The 19,525-nt window shown below is 46.5% G+C and overlaps 2 protein-coding genes across 5 annotated transcripts in view; one reads left to right on the top strand and one right to left on the bottom strand.

The window, feature by feature from the left end:
• The window catches only part of LOC115107802 (nuclear receptor coactivator 1-like), a 108,054-nt gene extending 89,987 nt beyond the window's left edge, over positions 1-18,067 (top strand). For all 4 annotated transcript variants that reach the window (XM_029631458.2, XM_029631456.2, XM_029631455.2 and 1 more), the window contains 15 exons: positions 965-1,144; positions 3,082-3,183; positions 4,544-4,684; positions 4,880-5,027; positions 5,259-6,324; positions 6,841-7,264; positions 7,405-7,566; positions 7,720-7,837; positions 7,988-8,156; positions 8,449-8,730; positions 10,630-10,728; positions 11,097-11,484; positions 11,736-11,910; positions 12,212-12,392; positions 12,563-18,067. In XM_029631458.2, coding sequence (XP_029487318.1) covers positions 965-1,144; positions 3,082-3,183; positions 4,544-4,684; positions 4,880-5,027; positions 5,259-6,324; positions 6,841-7,264; positions 7,405-7,566; positions 7,720-7,837; positions 7,988-8,156; positions 8,449-8,730; positions 10,630-10,728; positions 11,097-11,484; positions 11,736-11,910; positions 12,212-12,392; positions 12,563-12,730 — 3,803 coding nt within the window. In that variant the 3' untranslated portion in view covers positions 12,731-18,067. The remainder of the gene's footprint in view (positions 1-964; positions 1,145-3,081; positions 3,184-4,543; positions 4,685-4,879; positions 5,028-5,258; positions 6,325-6,840; positions 7,265-7,404; positions 7,567-7,719; positions 7,838-7,987; positions 8,157-8,448; positions 8,731-10,629; positions 10,729-11,096; positions 11,485-11,735; positions 11,911-12,211; positions 12,393-12,562) is intronic.
• A 636-nt stretch (positions 18,068-18,703) lies between these two features.
• On the bottom strand, positions 18,704-19,525 carry LOC115107312 (putative peptidyl-tRNA hydrolase PTRHD1). Its single transcript, XM_029630709.2, has 2 exons — positions 19,240-19,525; positions 18,704-18,957 (listed from the first exon to the last, which is right to left on the bottom strand). The coding sequence occupies exons 1-2, from the start codon at positions 19,447-19,449 to the stop codon at positions 18,787-18,789; spliced, it is 381 nt and encodes a 126-aa protein (XP_029486569.1). The 5' UTR covers positions 19,450-19,525; the 3' UTR covers positions 18,704-18,786.

Genomic DNA, 19,525 nt, shown 5'->3' with positions numbered 1-19,525 from the left:
CTTATACTTTCTGACATTTGGTAAGGCCATTTGTTTGCCAACTATAGTTCGATATATGCAGCTTCTCTTCTGTCATAACTTGTTGCCCCAGAAGACTAAATGAAGTAGTGCTCACCAGAATAATGTCTTACATTGATAGAATGTATTAGCAATCTAGTTAACACCGGTAAAGTTGTCTGTTTCGTTTAGGGACAAGGAGGAAAACTAACTCCAAAACAGTGGAAATATTAAACCTGTGCAAAATGTCCAAATGTCATCGGTTTGACCGGTTTTAAGGAAATGAAAAGCTGAGAAAATGATTAAACACGTTTCTGATAAGACTTCAGTTAGTCTTGGCTGCATATTGTGTATGGTTAAAATACCGTCTGCTCGCATAACAGTGTCAAAGATAACACACTACATGCACATTTGCATTTTCTCAAGAGATGCTGAAAGAAAGAAATCATATTTCTACACTCCTGTTCCCGAGACAAAAGTATATATTGTATCGTTTTACTGCAATACATGCTCAATTCTGCAGGAGTTAATAGTATAGGTTATTACGCAGTGTTACACGTGAGAGGTTATACGCCTACAGTCAGTGTCCAGATTTCAGTTACTATTCCATTTAACCCATAGGAATTTAAATGAGGAATATTCTGTTTATTCATGACTACAGGGATACTCCAGAGCGGGATATCAAAGGTGCATGTAAACAGCTTCTCCCGAATGAGACCTTAAGCAGGATATTAGCTACTATCCAGAATACTGTGCACATGTAAACGTCGTCACTCACTACTGTTCTCTGTCTTGCTTATTCTCTCCCCCCTCTTCTCTTGTCTATATTGTATATATTTTGTATCTGTCTCTCTACCCCATATGTCATTCCTGTCTCTTTTCAAGCCATTATTATTACATCACACACACATTGGTTTACCTGTCTGTGTCCCCGTTCCTAATGATTTGTGTGTGTGTGTGTGTGTAGTCAACGGGGTGCCGTGGCCCCAGGAGCAGGGCTGGAGGAACAGTCACACGTTTAGCTGTCGGATGCTGAAGAGGCCCCCTGACGAGGTGGACTCCGAGAACCAGGAGGCACGGCAGCAGTACGACATCATGCAGTGTTTTACTGTCTCCCAGCCCAAAGCCATGCAGGACGAGGGAGATGGTGAGTACACACACACACACACATACATACATACAGTGGGGAGAACAAGTATTTGATACACTGCCGATTTTGCAGGTTTTCCTACTTACAATGCATGTAGAGGTCTGTAATTTGTATCATAGGTACACTTCAACCGTGAGAGACGGAATCTAAAATAAAACAAATCCAGAAAATCACATTGTATGATTTTAAGTAATTAATTAGCATTTTATTGCATGACATAAGTATTTGATCACCTACCAACCAGTAAGAATTCCGGCTCTCACAGACCTGTTAGTTTTTCTTTAAGAAGCCCTCCTGTTTTCCACTCATTACCTGTATTAACTGCACCTGTTTGAACTCTGTATAAAAGACACCTGTCCACACACTCAATCAAACAGACTCCAACCTCTCCACAATGGCCAAGACCAGAGAGCTGTGTAAGGATCAGGGATAAAATTGTAGACCTGCACAAGGCTGGGATGGGCTACAGGACAATAGGCAAGCAGCTTGGTGAGAAGGCAACATCTGTTGGCGCAATTATTCGAAAATGGAAGAAGTTCAAGATGACGGTCAATCACCCTCGGTCTGGGGCTCCATGCAAGATCTCACCTCTTGGGGCATCAATGATCATGAGGAAGGTGAGGGATCAGCCCAGAACTACACGGCAGGACCTGGTCAATGACCTGATGAGAGCTGGGACCACAGTCTCAAAGAAGACCATTAGTAACACACTACGTCGTCATGGATTAAAATCCTGCAGCGCACGCAAGGTCCCCCTGCTCAAGCCAGCGCATGTCCAGGCCCGTCTGAAGTTTGCCAATGACCATCTGGATGATCCAGAGGAGGAATGGGAGAGGGTCATGTAGTCTGATGAGACAAAAATAGAGCTTTTTGGTCTAAACTCCACTCGCCGTGTGTAAAGGAAGAAGAAGGATGAGTACAACCCCAAGAACACCATCCCAACCGTGAAGCATGGATGTGGAAACATCATTCTTTGGGGATGCTTTTCTGCAAAGGGGACAGGACGACTGCACTGTGTTGAGGGGAGGATGGATGGGGCCATGTATCGCGAGATCTTGGCCAACAACCTCCTTCCCTCAGTAAGAGCATTGAAGATGGGTCGTGGCTGGGTCTTCCAGCATGACAACGACCCGAAACACACAGCCAGGGCAACTAAGGAGTGGCTCCGTAAGAAGCATCTCAAGGTCCTGGAGTGGCCTAGCCAGTCTCCAGACCTGAACCCAATAGAACATCTTTGGAGGGAGCTGAAAGTCCGTATTGCCCAGCGACAGCCCCAAAACCTGAAGGATCTGGAGAAGGTCTGTATGGAGGAGTGTGCCAAGATCCATGCTGCAGTGTGTGCAAACCTGGTCAAGAACTACAGGAAACGTATGATCTCTGTAATTGCAAACAAAGGTTTCTGTACCAAATATTAAGTTCTGCTTTTCTGATGTGTCAAATACTTATGTCGTGCAATAAAATGCAAATTAATTACTTACAAATCATACAATGTGATTTTCTGGATTTTTGTTTTAGATTCCGTCTCTCACAGTTGAATTGTACCTATGATAAAACTTACAGACCTCTACATGCTTTGTAAGTAGGAAAACCTGCATAATTGGCAAGGTATCAAATACTTGTTCTCCCCACTGTATATACTCCCACACAGACACGCATGTACACTCACAGACGCATACATATATACACATGAATACAGCTAGATGCACAGATACATGCCACTTCTGCACACCGACGTTTACATACACATTGAAAAAGGTGCAGCAGCGACATGAGAACGCTGGTCTTTACCTTGTCCTCCTAGCTAGCCCTGAGCCATATTGGAGGGATAGAGTTCGACACAGTGACGCCCTGTGTATTACAACAAACACACACACACACATACACACACACCTGTCAGAGTCTTAACTCTGACCTTTGATTGGTGTTGTGCCCAGACCTGCAGACCTGCCTGATCTGCATAGCCTGTCGGATGCCTCGCCCCCAGCAGCTCCCTGCTATCAGCACTGAGTCCTTCATCACCAAACAGGATCCCACAGGTATTAACCCCTGGCCTATCACCTTTTACATCGCAACTGCTGTTGGCACACAAACACTCCATACACACACACTCCAATGTGTGGATTAGAGAGCTTTCTTTTTGTGCCAAAGGTGAACTAACTAGAGAGTTGCTCCAGAAGGTGGGCTAACTAGAGAGTGTTGCTCCAGAAGGTGGACTAACTAGAGAGTGTTACTAGAGAGTGTTGCTCCAGAAGGTGAACTAACTATAGTGTTCTCATTTGCAGCAACGACCTGGGGAATAGTTACAGGGGATTAATGAGCCAATTGTAAACTGGGGATTATTAGGTGACCGTGAAGGTTTGAGGGCCAGATTGGGAATTTAGCCAGGACACCGGGGTTAACACCCCTATTCTTACGACAAGTGCCATGGGATCTTTAATGACCTCAGAGAGTCAGGACACCCGTTTAACGTCCCATCTGAAAGACGGCACCCTACAAAAGGCAGTGCCCTGGGGCATTGGGATATTTTTTTAGACCAGAGGAAAGAGTGCCTCCTACTGGCCCTTCAACACCACTTCCAGCAGCATCTGGTCTCCCATCCAGGAACTGACCAGGACCAACCCTGCTTATCTTCAGAAGCAAGCCAGCAGTGGTATGCAGGGTGGTATGCTCCAGAAGGTGTACTAACTAGAGAGTGTTGCTCCAGAAGGTGGACTAACTAAGAGTGTTGTTCCAGAAGGTGGACTAACTAGAGTGTTGCTCCAGAAGGTGGACTAACTAGAGAGTGTTGCTCCAGAAGGTGGACTAACTAGAGAGTGTTGCTCCAGAAGGTAGACTAACTAGAGAGTGTTGCTCCAGAAGGTGGACTAACTAGAGAGTGTTGCTCCAGAAGGTGGACTAACTAGAGAGTGTTGCTCCAGAAGGTGGACTAACTAGAGAGTGTTGCTCCAGAAGGTGGACTAACTAGAGAGTGTTGCTCCAGAAGGTAGACTAACTAGAGAGTGTTGCTCCAGAAGGTGGACTAACTAGAGTGTTGCTCCAGAAGGTAGACTAACTAGAGAGTGTTGCTCCAGAAGGTGGACTAACTAGAGAGTGTTGCTCCAGAAGGTGGACTAACTAGAGTGTTGCACAATAAACAGGCCTGTTGGTAAACCTACCTAGAGAGGAAAGAAAAGGACAGGGTTTTAGCTCTCACTACTACTGCCATTTACATCTGAGTGACTCAAAACTCACTTTGAGTGGTCCACAATGTGGCAAAAACAATATGTATTTTGTATCATTGTGGAGCTCTAACTCTGACCTCATAATGTAACTCCATCTGGGTTTCATCACCGAGCCTTAGTATCTCTGGTTACAGATGTGTGTTTTTTGTGTGTGTGTGTGTCTGTTTATCTCCAGGGAAAATCATCTCCATAGAGACCAGTGCTCTGCGGGCGACAGGGCGCCCAGGCTGGGAGGACCTGGTCAGGAAGTGCATCTACGCATTCTTCCAGCCACAGGGGAAAGAACCCTCCCACGCCAAGAAGCTGCTCCACGAGGGTGAGGAGAGGGGGAGGGGGAAAGAAGTGGAGGATGAGGAAGAGTAGGGGGGAGAGGGGAAAGAATCTTTTCTCAATAATGAAACTGTGATAACGAAGTACAGTGTGGTGCCATTGCAAAAACATATATGTTTTTTCTCCTTAAAAGTAAGCCACAATGATAATTAGGCCAATTTCTGTTTGTGCGTGTTGCCAGTGATGACCCATGGCACGGCCATCAGTCCTCTTTATCAATTCAACCTGAGCGACGGGACCCCCCTCAGCGCTCAGACCCGCTGCAAGTTCTGCTGCCCCCCCAAATCCGACGTTCAGCCCTTCATCATGGGCATTCACACTATTGACAGGTAACACACACAACCGAGCAGGCACGGAGAACACACGGGCAGGTCATGTGGAACAAGTAGAATTGATTACTTTATTGCCCATCAACGATGGTTGCAAGAGTAGGAATTTTATAGGATTGTATAGGCTGATGGGAATGTGTTTTTGTGCCAATGATATAAACAAACAGTACTTTTTCCAGAATATTTCTCTCACCCAGCTGATGTTTTGCTCATGTTTTCCTTCTCTTGTAGGGAACACAACACTGCTAGCTCTCAGGAAAACACTAACTCCAGCCTTCTACTGACCCATGGGAGCCCTGCTTCCTCCCACCCTTCCCGTTCCCCTGCCCTACCCATGGGCATCGAGGCCAGTCAAGCCCCAGGCCCCACCTCAAGCCTCCATCTCAACAACGGAAACAGCTCCGGCACCACCACACCCACCAGCCATTCAGCAGGGTACCTGACGCCCAACCGGTTGTGTCCTCAGCAGGTCAACAGCCCCTCACCCCTGGGCAGCCCCCTCACAGCCATCCCTACCTCATTCATGTCGCCCAGGCCCCCCAGGGGCAGCCCGCGCGTCCCAGGGAACCCCTTCTCCCCTTCCACCCCTGGCCTGCACTCTCCGGTAGGGGCCTTAGGAGGTGGAGGTGGTGGTGGGAGCGGTGGAATCCTCAGCAGGCAGCACTCAGGTGGGGACGGTGGAGCAGGGACCCCCCTGGGTTTCTCTCTGCCCTCCCCTCTACCTCAGAGGAAGGCCAGCACCCCCACCAGCTCCCCAACGCGCCCTCCCCCCGCCAAGCCCCCTGAGGGAAAAGGAGGAGGTGGGGGAGGAGAGTACCTGGGGGATAACCCCAAACTCAACCAGCTCCTGGACAATGGCAGAGTGGGGCCGCCTGGGGACCCCAACAACACCGCTCCTAACATCCACCCCAACACCCCCACCTCCACCCCTCAGTGCCCGGCCTCCCACAGCACGCTGACGGAGCGCCACAAGATCCTCCACCGCCTCCTGCAGGACAGCAGCCCGGCCGAGGGCGGCAACAGCAAGGAGTCTGAGATCAAGAAGGAGCCTCCTGCTAGCCCTGCCACCGCCAACCCCAACGGACCCCCCACCACCCCCCAGGACCACCAGCTGCTGCGCTTCCTGCTGGACACGGATGAGAAGGACTTGAGAGACCTGCCCCCTCCGGCCGCTCTCAGCCTGCAGACGGTCCGGGTCAAGACTGAGAAGAGGGCCACCGGGGACACTACGCCCTGTGCTGCAGCCTGCGCCAGCCCCAAACCCGGCCCTGCAGACAGCAGACCGCCCAGAGACCCGGTATTGTCTGCAGCCCTACTCCCCTCATACACAGTGCTAGTAGTATCCAAAATTGGCAAGATCCTGTCCCAGACATGCTGAACTTTCAGACAGTTTAAGTTTGGGGTTAAGGTTAGGAATAGGGTTAGGTTTTAGGGTTGGGGCCGGGGGTCAGAATTGGGGACTTTGGATATGTAACTCTGGATATCCCTGTTGTTGTAGTTGTCAAAGTGTCTGGAACGTGAGAGTGCCTTGCTGGCGGGCTGCCTGAGTGCATGCTGCTGCTGCCTTCTAAAGGGAGCATGTGATTCGCTGCTGTATTTGTTCTATTTACGTTGAGCGCATAGTAACACTCCCTCACTGCCCTCTTATATCAGGAGCTAGTTGTGTTCATTTGTGGCCCCTCTAGGACTTTGTCTCTCCCCAGCACAGAGCTTCCAGCGGCAGCCTTTGAAGTTCTTTGACCTTTGCTTTCTCTCCCTGTTCCTTTCTCCACCCCTTCCCGTCCATTCTTTGCCCCCGCTCCCTCTCTCTTAGTTCCCCAGTGGACCTGCTGACCTGGACCCTCTCAGCCAGCTGCTGCCCACCCTCAGGGACCCCGCTGGGGCCAAGCAGGGCAGCAAGGAGAAGGGTGACCCTCAGGCCCTGTCGTCCCATAGCCCCCAGACCCAACCTCAACCTCGGCTCCAGTCACCTCCACAGCCTCGGCTTCAGTCCCCCTCCCAACCTCAACCCCAACTTCAGTCCCCTACTCAGGTCCAGCCTCAGAACCATCTTCAGTCCCCTCTCCAGTCCCCTACCCATCTCCAACCCCAGAACCAGCTTCAATCCCCTTTCCAGTCCCCTACCCATCTCCAACCCCAGAACCAGCTTCAATCCCCTACCCTACTCCAGCCCAGCGAGGCCAACGTACCCAGAGCCATGAATGTGAAGAGGGAGCCTCCCGGAACACCAAGCCGAGGTACAGCAGGGATTAGGGGGGGTCAAGGGTGAGGGGTCACCATAGTGGGTCACCCCACTGTATGCTGCCTGTCTTCATTTTACGCGTGGCCACCCAGGAAAGGACTGATCCTGACCGTGTGTCTGTTTGTGTCCGTGCAGGGCTCACGGATGGCTCCTCCAGCCTGCAGAACCAGTCACACTTTGACTTCTGCAGCCCCACCACCCCCAGCCAGGGACAAGGGGAGCCATTCCAGACACCGAAAGACAGCAGCAGCCCCTACACAGAGCCTGGACTCATGAACTCGTTCAACTCCAACACCGGTATGAACTAGAATATGCTCATATCAAACAGTCCCCAGTTAAATATCTATAGGGCATTTCCGAAAATAGTTAGAAATTACATAATGATTACAGAATAATATGGAATCTATGTGTTATGGGGGTTCATTAAGAGTTGTGTGTGCTGTCTTTCAGGGTTGTCTAAGATGGAGACGGACTCTCAGCAGTTCCGGCCCCTGGCCCTGACTGACTCTCTGTCCTTTGATGGAGGCATGGGAAACCCCGTGCAAGCCTCTCTGGCCTCCCCTCAGGAGTGAGTATAGTACTTCTTTGTGGACACACAGACGCATACATTCCTCATTGTTCACATTCCAATTCACACGCACACAGAACCAAACCTTCCACATGATTACATTGAATGCACAGACTCCCATGTTCCTGACTCCCCCTGTGTGTGGAGCAGGCAGTGTGTCCCGTGCCCGCTGGACCAGCTGCTGTGCCCCCCCACCACCCCAGAGGGTCGTAACGATGAGAAGGCCCTCCTGGACCAGCTGGTGTCCTTCCTGAGTGGGACGGATGAGAGTGAGCTGGCAGAGCTGGACCGAGCCCTGGGCATCGACAAGCTGGTACAGGTGAGATCACAGGAGGAGGAGAATGATAGTAGATTACATTAGCATTCTTCAAGTGTTATCTATATAAGAGCACAGGCACTGTCATACAACCTGATTCTACTACCCTGCAGAGCTGAATGAGAGCTAAATATAGAGGGAATTTAAATTCCTGTCCAAAGCACCACAGAATCATTACTCTCCAGTACAGTAGTGCGATCATCGATACATGCTTCACGTAATGATTCGTTTGGTCCTGGAGAGTTTGTTGGACTGTAATTAACCCAGTATTGACACTATCCATTCCTCTCCCTAGGGCGGCTGCTTTGACCCCACCCCTCAACGGTTTCCCTCCCAGCCCCCTGCCGCCACTCCCATCTCCATGGACCCAAAGCTGCCTGGCTACCCCTCTCAGTTCAGCACTGGCGCCCCTGCCCAGTTCCCTCGAGAGATGGGGCAGGGTATGGGGGTCTTTGGGGCACCCAGGGGGGCCTTCCCCGGGGGCATGGGCAGAGCGCCTGGCGTTGCCAACCAGCTCCGACTGCCACCCAACCAGCTGAGGTTACAGCTGCAACAGAGGCTGCAGGGCCCACAGCAGGTAGGATGGGCTGGGCAGAGCTGGTACATTAGGGGTTGCAGACTTTTGTTCAAACCCAGCACTAATACACCAGATTAAACTATACTGAACAAAAATATAAACGCATCCATTTCAACGATTTTACTGAGTTAAATTTCAAATAAAGAAATCATTCAATTGAAATCAATGGGCATGGGTGCAGCCATGGGAGGGCATAGCCCCACCCACTTGGGAGCCAGGCTGACCCCCTGGGGAGCCAGGCCCAGCCAATCAGAATGAGTTTTTCCCCTCAAGGGGGCTTTATTACAGGCAGAAATACTCCTCAGTTTCATCAGCTGTCTGGGTGGCTGGTCTCAGACGAGCCCGCAGGTGAAGAAGCCGGATGTGGAGGTCCTGGGCTGACGTGGTTACACGTGGTCTGCGGTTTTGAGGCCGGTTAGACATACTTCTCTAAAACGACGTTGGAGGCAGCCCAGGACCTCCACATGGTAGAGAAAGGAACATTACATTTTCTTGCAGCAGCTCTGGTGGACATTCCTGCAGACAGCATGCCAATTGCACGCATGTCTGTGGCATTCTGTTGTGTGACAAAACTGCACATTTTAGAGTGGCCTTTTATTGTCCCCAGCACAAGGTGCACCTGTGTAATGATCATGCTGTTTAATCAGCTTCTTGATATACTACACCTGTCAGGATTAATGGATTACCTTGGCAAAGTAGAAATGCTCACTAACAGGGATACAAACACATTTCTGCACAACATTTCTGGGATCTTTTATTTCAGCTCATGAAACATGGAACCAACACTTTACATGTTGCGTTTATATTTTTTGTTAAGTATGAATTAAACTATGACACCGCTGCTCAAGAAGAACAGAGTTACCTAGCCAGGCTGGCCCACTCCCCTGGTCCATCTTTCTAACGTGGGCGTAGTCCTCTCCTCTACACAGGAGGGAGGTGAGTTTTAACAGGCCTTGTTTACGTTAATGAAGCCTGTATCACGCAGCGTTGCCTTTTAATCCTAGTCAGAGCCAGCGCTCGTTAAACACTGGCTTGGCAATAGTACATCTACCTCCTGGCCAACCGGGCAGCCCTGCATTGTGTTAATGTGCCATTGTGTTGTGTGGCTATGCAGAGATAGCTAGCGTAGTGAAATGGATGGTCATGTGAGGAAGAGAACCTCTTATGCTCCATTATGGTACAGCAGAACAAACACATGGGAACTAAATGGCTGCTACAAGCCCATCTGTGGTAGGAGAGTACTGTATGTGCTGTATATTCACTGGGATTGATTGTTTATTATCCTTTTTGCTCTATATGTAACTCTGTTCACACAGAGAGAGAGAGAGAGACCACCTGATGTGTTGTCAGCCTGCTCCCACACAAACGTGGCTCACAGCTCTTCTTTTTTTCTTTTTCCTTCAAGGTCTCTCCATCCCGCTCCCCTCACACATGCTGCTCTTACTCACGGTTCCCACACAGCGGTCTCCGCATATCATTATTAGGACTTTAGTGCTTCTTCTGCTAGCTGCTCATGTTGATTTAAAAGACCTCATGGCAAAGTAAAGGATATTAAGAATCTGGATTTCAGCACAACTCCTCTGTTCTCATTCCTGGTCCTGTTTTATTAGTCTTTAACACACGTCTCCTGATCAGATGTTGATCATCTCCCGTTTCCTTTCGATCAGTTCTCTTCTCACGAGCTTTTTCTTTCACACACTTTTCACTCATCAGTCCATTTTTTTTTTAATCTCAATCCTGTCTTTTCCTTCTATCTGCTCTCACTCCTCTCGTCTCTTATCATTTCTTCACTTAGTCCACTCCCTTCCTCCTCTCCTCCCCTCTGTTGTTTCTCTGCTCCCTCCCTCCTCTCCTCTATCAGTCGTGTGACTCACTCCCCTCTCACTCTCTCTCTGCCAGCTGCAGAACAGGCTGGCTGCCATGAGCCAGTTCCCAGGGGGAGCTCACGTTGCCATGGGGATGCGTCAGGGAGTGCAGCAGCCTCATATACCCTCTCAGGTGAGTGTTTCTGGAGAACTCACGATCATCATCAATCCTGTCCTCGCGCTTCCTTCTCTCTTGTTCTCGTAATTGTTTTTCTCTGTTTCCAATCCTTTTCTCTTACTCTGTTTCTCTCTCTCTTTCGGCATGGTGTGTATTGAGGAAGTCCTAAGCATCATAGCTAGTTATACTGAGTTATTGGTACGAAAACAAAGTGCCTGTTTCTCTTCTCTGTCCATCCATCTCCCTCTCTCTGAAAGAAGTACCTTCCAGTCTATTTCAAATGGTATAGGTCATTTGGGAATCTATGCATGAATGTTGTGAGGGCTGTTTTGCAGACAGAAGGTGTCTCCTATAAGTCCCCTATCCTCTCTCTCTCCCTGCAGCCTCCTCTAAACGCCCAGATGCTGGCCCAGAGGCAGCGGGAGCTCTACAGCTTCCAGCACCGCCAGAGGCAGCTCCTGCAGCAGAAGGTCATGTTGATGAGGCAAGGCATGGGGACCGGGGGGCCTATTGGGGCCACCAGGGGACTAAAAGGACCCCAGCCACAGCAACAACAGTTTAGCTACCCTCCAGGCTACAGCCCCATGTCAGGAAACCCACCCAGCTCTCCCAGCCTCTTCAATCCCATGGGAGGGCCCCTGGACCCCAAGCTGTCGGGCCTGGGCCACATGGGAAGCCATTCAGCCATGATGGGTGGGATGCAGGGACAGTTTGGGGGGGGGGTGAACTCGGCGGTCCAGCCTGGGCTCTTCCAGCAGTTTGGAGGACCGGGTGAGTGACTAGGCTACCTAGGCACCCACCATAATCACTGCTAGATTATGTCTGGTTGGTGGTTCTGTCTCGATAGCATCAGGAATTGTCAGTACAATGTGCTGACATTGTCCATATCAAAATGTGATATAAAGTAGTTTGCAGACAGGATCCATAGAAAATGGAATACAGTGCTGCTGACAAATATCAATATGAAAATGTTTTAAACTCTAGAATGTTCTAACACTATCTCTCTGTCCTTTTCCTCAAAGGTATGGTCCAGCAAGGAGACCCCTCGTTCCCTCTAGAGCTCAGCCCTACCAGCCCCTTGCTGTCCCCTCAGAACTCCACCTCCCAGAGTCCTCTGCTCCAGCAGGCCCAGCCTCCTCCTGGGTACCAGTCACCTGACATGAAGAGTTGGCAGCAAGCTGGCATGGGCGGCAACAGGTGAGGTGGCCAGAGCCATGCCTGAGTAAACGTGTAAATTGCAGAGCCCGTTATTGACTTGGCATCTACACAGAAATGACACTATCAGATGGTTATTACATCATTATTACATAATAATGACCTCTTTGTTTCTTAGAGAATTCTTTCTAACAAGCACTTATGTAACATTATACCAGATGTGGTTCATTCTTTGAAGTCTATATATTGTCTTGGTAGTTATTATGACCAGATATAGCACCTGAAAGAGGAGTGTACATAAAACTACTGGTATCATGACTTTGTGTTCTGTCTTGTGTGTCAGCTTATTCAGCCAGACTGGTCAGACGACGCCCCAGGCCTTTGGGCAACAGGGGGTCTACAACAACATGAGTATCACAGTATCAATGGCAGGAGGCTCAGGGGGTGTGGGCTCACTACCTCCCATGGGACCACCCATTGGCCTGGACAACAGTAACCTTGGCAACTCCATGTGTAAAGATCAGGTGAGGGTGCCACACCTGAAGTCAGCCGCCGCAACTTAGAAGTCGTCGAGTAGAAAAGCAGCAACAGACCAAACTGCCATTTGACCAAAACTGTTGTGATATCACTTTCCCTTCCTTCTGTTTTTCTCCCTCCTTTCTCCACTGATGTCCTCTCTCCCTCCTCTCATCAGGTACAGCAGGTTCAAGTGTTTGCCGACGTCCAGTGTACGGTGAACCTGGTGGGCAGCGACTCCTACCTAAACCAGCCGGGGTCCATAGGCCCCCAGAAAGGACCCCAGGGGCCTCAGAGCAGCCAGTCCCAGCAGAAGAGCCTCCTCCAGCAGCTCCTCACAGAGTGACTCCTCAGCTCAGCTGCCTGCCAGCGGAAAGGTTCTCCATAGACCACCACAACCTCTTTTCTTTTTCACCTTTGGTTTTAGACAGCTACCTGCTGGACTGGTTAGGAAGGCCCTGGGAGGGAGACTGAGGTCCAGGTAACAGCGTGTCTGTCTACCTACCCGACAGCCTCAGCCCGTACCGTAAGACCGCAACGGTCGTTCAGCACTCATTCCTGGTTACATACTTTCAACACAAAGTCTGCTTCCTGTTCTGAGAAAGGAATCAGGTTCCGGTTTTGCCAAGTCGTCGCGGTTGTCAAAACATGTCCCGGTTTCTTATTGGCCCGTTCCATCAGGCCGTCGCAGCAGTACGTTTTGGGAGTGCAAGCAGCGTGCAGCTGAGCTCAGCTTTGGGTGGTTAACCCTTCGTCTCGCCTTTTTGCCTCATGCGGGGCAGGTGGGGCGATGTTGTGGGGACAACGTTTTAAGAATGTTAGGTTTTTAACCTCTGCAATGGAAAGCTCAGTTTCAGCTGGATCTGTGACTGACTGGCTCTCTCCACTGCAGTGCCTGATGGGAGGAAGTTCCCAGCTCTCATTTTTGTTTTTCTGTTCTCGTCATCTGCGTCGTCAGGACAACAAGCATCACGGCCAGGATGGGATGGGAGACTGCTCTGCTCTGTTCAGTTGGCAACACTGTCTTTCCTGGGAGGGCATTTTCAAACTAACTGTCTGTCCTACACATTTTTCTCCCCAGCATCTGTGAATACGAGCCACAATGGGCTCTCTTTAGCCTATCAGTGTTGTTTTTCCATGTAGAAACGCGCAGCTGGGTAGTATTGTCCAGCAAAGATGAGATTAATTCACACTATCTACTTTCCTTTCAAAAGCGTAATTGAATTACTCTAAAAAGCAACTGTCATTTTGAGCTCAAACTATACATTGCGATTCATTGCAGGTTTCCCCCCCCCCTTTTAAAATAATTGCTGAGTCTAAGATGTCAGTTATGTTTTAAGGCGACATTTGGCATTATGAAAATGTAACACTGCTAAATGTTGTTGTGGTGGGGAAACTGTCTCTATTCTGTAATGTGAAAAAAGAAAATCTTGGTATAAGAATTTTTGCGATTGATTTAGAAATGGCTAACTCTGCTCTTTTGGCATCCCATTGAATGTTTCAATATCCTTAAATTAACCTCGAAACAAACAGGAGTGGATTATCAATATCACACAATGACATGAATATGTTGTGGCTAGTAACCGTAGAATTTCCTCACGAAGAAGTGATGGATGTTGAATGGGGTGTTGTCTTGGAAACACAGCTCTCTCGATCTCTCTCCTCCGACTCTGCCCGTGATGATGTCACTCCACTGGCCGCACACTACAGCTCTTTTTGACTGCTCATGTGACCTACTGTTGCCCAGTCAGACACTGTCTATCAGCGCTAACCTCTGTTGATATTTACTATACACATTCATTCACATAAAGTCCTGCCAACAAACACAATGTTTTTTATCGGGGTAAACAAGAACCTATTAACAAGCAATAACCATAATTGAAGAGACAAAATAAATGTTTTGCGACGTTGTAATGATAATGATGAAAAATCAAGTCTACTTTGGCTTCTCTGCTCTATCCCGGGTACCTGTATTTCTGATTAACAAGGCTTTCTAAAGGAGAACTGTTATTATCCAACTAGATGTCTCACTGCTGTGTATATACAAGGTATTTCACAAGGTGTGCAACATTACCCGAGCACAGCTAATAACTGAGGAGGGTTAGGGATGATCAGTTGAAATAGCATGTATGTTCACCATCCTCCTCCGGAGACCTCAAACTGAACGCCAATGTTCTATGATTTGTGAATCACTTTATGTACAGTTTCAGTGGCGTCTGTGTGCGTGTGCTTTATACTGTACCCAAACAGTGGCTCAGGCGTCCTCACCATACTACTCAAATTCAACCTGGAAATGGGATCATTTCGTGTGATGTCGATTACAGTTGACATGAAAAACTGGTAGCAATGTCCAATTTGAATACTTTTACAGAAAAAAACATTTGTGAAACAGATAAACCTTGATTTTACAGACCAATTGTTCCTGTGTATTTTAAAACACTTAAAATGTTGCTTTGCTTTTACTCTATTGCATAAATAATGAAATGAGGTATTTCAATTTCATTCTCTTCTGATAATGTTACATTTTCTTTTCTATTTGAACGGGCCGTGGGTTAACAGTTAGTATTTATCAAGGTTAAAGCCATTCCTCAGCCACTGTTTGGTTTATGTAAATAAACATACACTTTACAAGACACACGGAAGAAACACAAATGAATAACAGAATGTTTGCGGAAGGATTTAGTTTGTTTCCAGTATACGTGTACTATATGGGGTACCAGCTAAAGGTTTCACACTCACAGAAGTATTACAAAGGATTAACGTGTGTATTTGTTTTCATCTTCTTCACATTCTCTCCAGCCTTTGCTCCTCATTGAGGAACAGGCATTTCTGTATGAATAGTGGTAATAGAACCGCATCAAATGTGGAAGTTAATCCGATCTGTTAATATCAACTGTTTAGCATTTGGGATATAATATGCCAAATTCAAAGCACCATTAGACAACGCTCATTAACAAACAAACATTATTTTAAGCAAGATCTGCTCAATGGCAAAGACAGTCCATTCAGTACAGGTACAAGGTAAATATTTGAACTGGTTCTTCAACATGTTAACATGTATATAACAGACAATGTGAATATGTATTTGTTCAGAATCAACAAAATGTAGTGCTCCAAGTTTGTGGTATTAACTACTCGCTTCCATTTTATTTTAATTTTTTTCATTTTGATGTATATGACTGTCTGAGTGTGTGTATGTATGTGATTAATACTGTGTATCTGGTGTTTAAGATGGAAACTGATTATGTCCTGATTTGATTTCTTCTTCTTTTTAGATACCTGCAAGTTTTCCTGTGGGTGTTGTTCAGATTGCTCTTTATGTGAGGGAATGGTTTAGCGACTGCTGAATGTGATTTTACTGAGAGAGAAGCAGCATGGATTGGCTTTTGTACGGGTTCATTTAAAAAGGCCATATTATTTAATTTATCTGTTATCAAAAAGTTTAAACAGATCTGAGAAAGTGGAACCTTGGATTCTGAGAAGCATCGCTTCAGTAGTTAAGTGGGCTTTTGTACATTGCCTGATGTAGTTTTTTGCATTTTCAGAAGTAATGACCAAAGCTTCAAGATGTTTAATTCATATCATATGCAAGCCTCGTGCAATTGGATGAGACAAAATGTAGCGTTTGTTCAATTTTCTAAAATGAAATAGTATCATACCTATACATACTAGCTCCTCTTTGACCACATGACTAATTTGTGGTAGTTTGTGCTTTGCCTGTTTGTCCTTTATTCCCTTTTTGACACGTTTTGTCCTAAGATAATGACAAGTGACCTAGCAGCTATAGTATTTTTATGTAACTTGTATTCTTTGGAATTTCCCAAAGTATGATCAGTTAGAAACTTATTCTCCCTGTTGCCATTGACTCCGAGCAAAGATGCAAAAAGTATTGCATGGCCTGACGTGCTGTCATTGTTTACAGGAAGAGAGAACCTTGCAACAGCTAGCTATGCACCTTAGCGAAAAGCATTTATTTTACACTGATTTAAGTATTCAAAGCCACACTAGAATCTGAATCAATTATTTAAATCATGGTATTTTCAGTCATTAGTTTCTTGAAGAGAAGAAAAAAACTACCTAACTTTCCTTTTTTTAACTTAAACTAGTGTTGTTGATAATTGTCTGATCTATCAACTGAATCTCATTAAAAAATATTAATGTATTTAGCTGAATACTTTATACCAAATTTGAGGTGCCTCTTGTATATATTTTCTGCATAGAGGACTGCTCCTCGCTGTTTGATGATAATGTTAATGAGGATTTTCTTATCTTTACCTTTATAAAACAAGTTTGCTGTATTTTACATGACTTTTTTACTAAATATCTAAATATTCCAGGAATTTGCAAGAAATACAATCTAGTTTTGCACTTTATATCAGAATTATTAAGAGGAAACAGGCCATCATGAATACTGTTCAAATCAGATGACTATTTCACGATTAGGAAGAAAAAAAGGAAATCCCCTGAATGTAATTTACAAAGTAAAATATTGATTTGACTTTTCTTTAGCAATCCTAGTCATTTCTCAGGTTCTTAAAAACAAAGAACTTGGTTGTATAGCCCATCAATATGATGACTAAAGAGAAGTGTACTTTCTCTACAACTAATCTATGTAGTTTCAGTTCTCTCTGCCACAGATCCTCTATCTAAACTATGCGTATCTTCTTCAGGTGATCCACTGCCCCTTCCCTCGGCCATCAGCTAACTAACGCGCGTACACTCATACGTCTTGTCTTGCAGCAGCTTCAACTGTTAAAAACATTCCCCCTCAGCTATGCTCCCTGCAATTATTGTACTCTGCTATATAGTGTAGCATTAGTTCTATTCATTATGTTTCTAGGCTTAGTAATACCTACCAAGCAGTAACAGCCCTACATACGTTTACTGCTATCCCTTTTGCATTTCTTCACCACCTTATCACATACTGTCTAACACAGAAGTAACATCCTTAGATGAGAGTACTGCACTCTACCCTACACAGAAATGACCTCTCAACTGTTAGATTATTGGAGCAACTGTTTGCTGATGATGTTTGTCAAGTATTGTAAGTGCTGCCTTATCGAGACTGAAGTTGGTTGTGGTTGGAGAACTCAAAAGCTTGTATCTCGCCACTTATAAGGGCAATGATTTCTCATTGAAACAAGGTTCCACTTTTTCCCCTGTAAAATGAATATATATATATTATATATATATATTTTACACATTTTGTCCAGTTATGTTTATTATACTTGTATAAACTTGTTTTTAGAGAGGCATCGGAGCAGCTGTGTAGGACAATATGAATGAAGTATCTGGAAGAATTATGCATGTTTTTATTTCTGTGTCCAGGTGGAATACCTGGGATAAATCCTACCTTTTCTTAGGACATTGTAGACAATCAGTCTCAGGCTGGGTCCAGTACCTACAGGGGGTCCCCCCTGTAGGCTGAAAAACAAACAGTTTTTGCATCTACTGAAATGTCTTATTCGTCTGTCTGTTTTTTGGGAGGTATGTGGCTGCTCAGACTGGGATTAGTTGAAAGTTTACACACTTCTACACATACACCTCGTGCGTTCGATCCCTCTGTTGCTTTTTCAAGGTGAAGATGCTGACCTTCAAAGGAAATGATGCTTTGACTAACAAATCTATAACATCCATGAATGTGAGAATGCAACACATCGCAATAAAAGCACCGTGTAAAACAGGTTATGTAATGTTGGTTGATTCTCTATTTTATTACTATATACTTCACTCTTCATTTCATTACTGTCACTAGGGCTCCCGAGTGGCGCAGCAGCCTAAGGCACTGCATCTCAGTGCTAGAGGTCTCACTACAGGCACCCTGGTTCGATTCCAGGCTGTTTCATAACCGGCCGCGAGTGGGAGTCCCATAGGGCGGCGCACAATTGGCCAGTGTAGGCCGTCATTGTAAATAAGAATTTGTTCTTAATTGACTTTCCCACTAGCTACATTCTCTTTCAACCTTAATTTATTTATCCTGACTAATAATACAAGACACAAATTAGAATCATTAAATTGTTTTATTGCGTCTACTATGTTTGTAAACAGATTCCACTCATCAGCAGCTAGAGAAAGACCTTCCATAACCTGTCACCAATTCACCCTTTCATTGAATCACAACATATGTGGCCACATTAAATTACATGGCCAGACATCCACTCTTTAAATGGCCATTTTATGGTATGGTTCAGTGAGTGATGTCTCCCCTGTTACTGTAGGGCAGATAATACACTGCTTATCAGAGTGAGATTTTTCCTTGTGAATCTGAAGCAGACACTGAATGATGGTTCCTCACCGAGATGCACAGGTCAAACCCCCCCCAAAAAAATAATAACATCTTAACAGGTGTGGAGCCGTGGTCCAGACTCCATTCACCACATGCATGTACAGGGTGTGTCTGTGTCATTTGAACAGTTTAAACTTGCGCAGCAGAGGGTGTACAGTGTCTTTAGGGTACGGCTTCAGGGCCAGGCAGGTGGGGACGTTCTCTGGCTGTTCGACCCACAGCTTGTGAGCCACCCCCTTTTCTGTCAGCGTCTCAGACAGGCTGGACAGGGAGGCCTGGTCCAGAGCCTGACAAACACAGATGATGAGAAAGAATCACTTCACAAGCATTCGTTTTATCTACATCCCATCTTATACCACTGCATAACTTCCATCCTACTATATTTACATTACATAAAGAAACGTACAAATTATTTTGTATTGAGAGGCTACTTTTATGCAGCTTGATATGAGCCAACTACGCATGTGCAGAGTCAATTTGCGCACACGTTTGCGCACTACGGAAAATACTGGCATTTAGTTAACTAGTAGAAGTATAATGTTGATAAACTTGCTAGCAGTCCCAACTACCTGAAGCACCACTTTGTGCATGCTGTCCAATTCTGCCAAGTACTCCTGCGTGTCTGGATCGTTGTAGTTTAGATGAATGGCGGCGGTGGCAGCATGGCAGGCTTGCGATATAACCGCTCCCAATGGCCAGGACAACGAATGGACCAGATCCGAACGGACTACAACATACTGGACAAGGCAACGGGGGGCTGCGGTTCCTGACGCCGCCATCTTCCGTCGGTAATGGTGGCGTGAGGCAGCGTAAAGGCTCTTGCTGCAAATTCTGGTTTATTTATCTTCCGGGTAG

Source organism: Oncorhynchus nerka, linkage group LG24 (genome assembly GCF_034236695.1).
Source record: "Oncorhynchus nerka isolate Pitt River linkage group LG24, Oner_Uvic_2.0, whole genome shotgun sequence".
Classification (NCBI taxonomy): domain Eukaryota; kingdom Metazoa; phylum Chordata; class Actinopteri; order Salmoniformes; family Salmonidae; genus Oncorhynchus; species Oncorhynchus nerka.
The sequence above is the reverse complement of the archived record's forward strand: the minus strand, read 5'-3'. Positions and strand labels throughout refer to the sequence as shown.

Bases quoted from the DNA above. Each gene is read 5' to 3' on its own strand.
- LOC115107312 (XM_029630709.2), bottom strand. From the start codon at position 19,449: ATGGCGGCGTCAGGAACCGCAGCCCCCCGTTGCCTTGTCCAGTATGTT. The intron at 18,958-19,239 runs GTAGTTGGGACT...TGTGTTTGTCAG, and splicing joins TGCACAAAGTGGTGCTTCAG to GCTCTGGACCAGGCCTCCCT.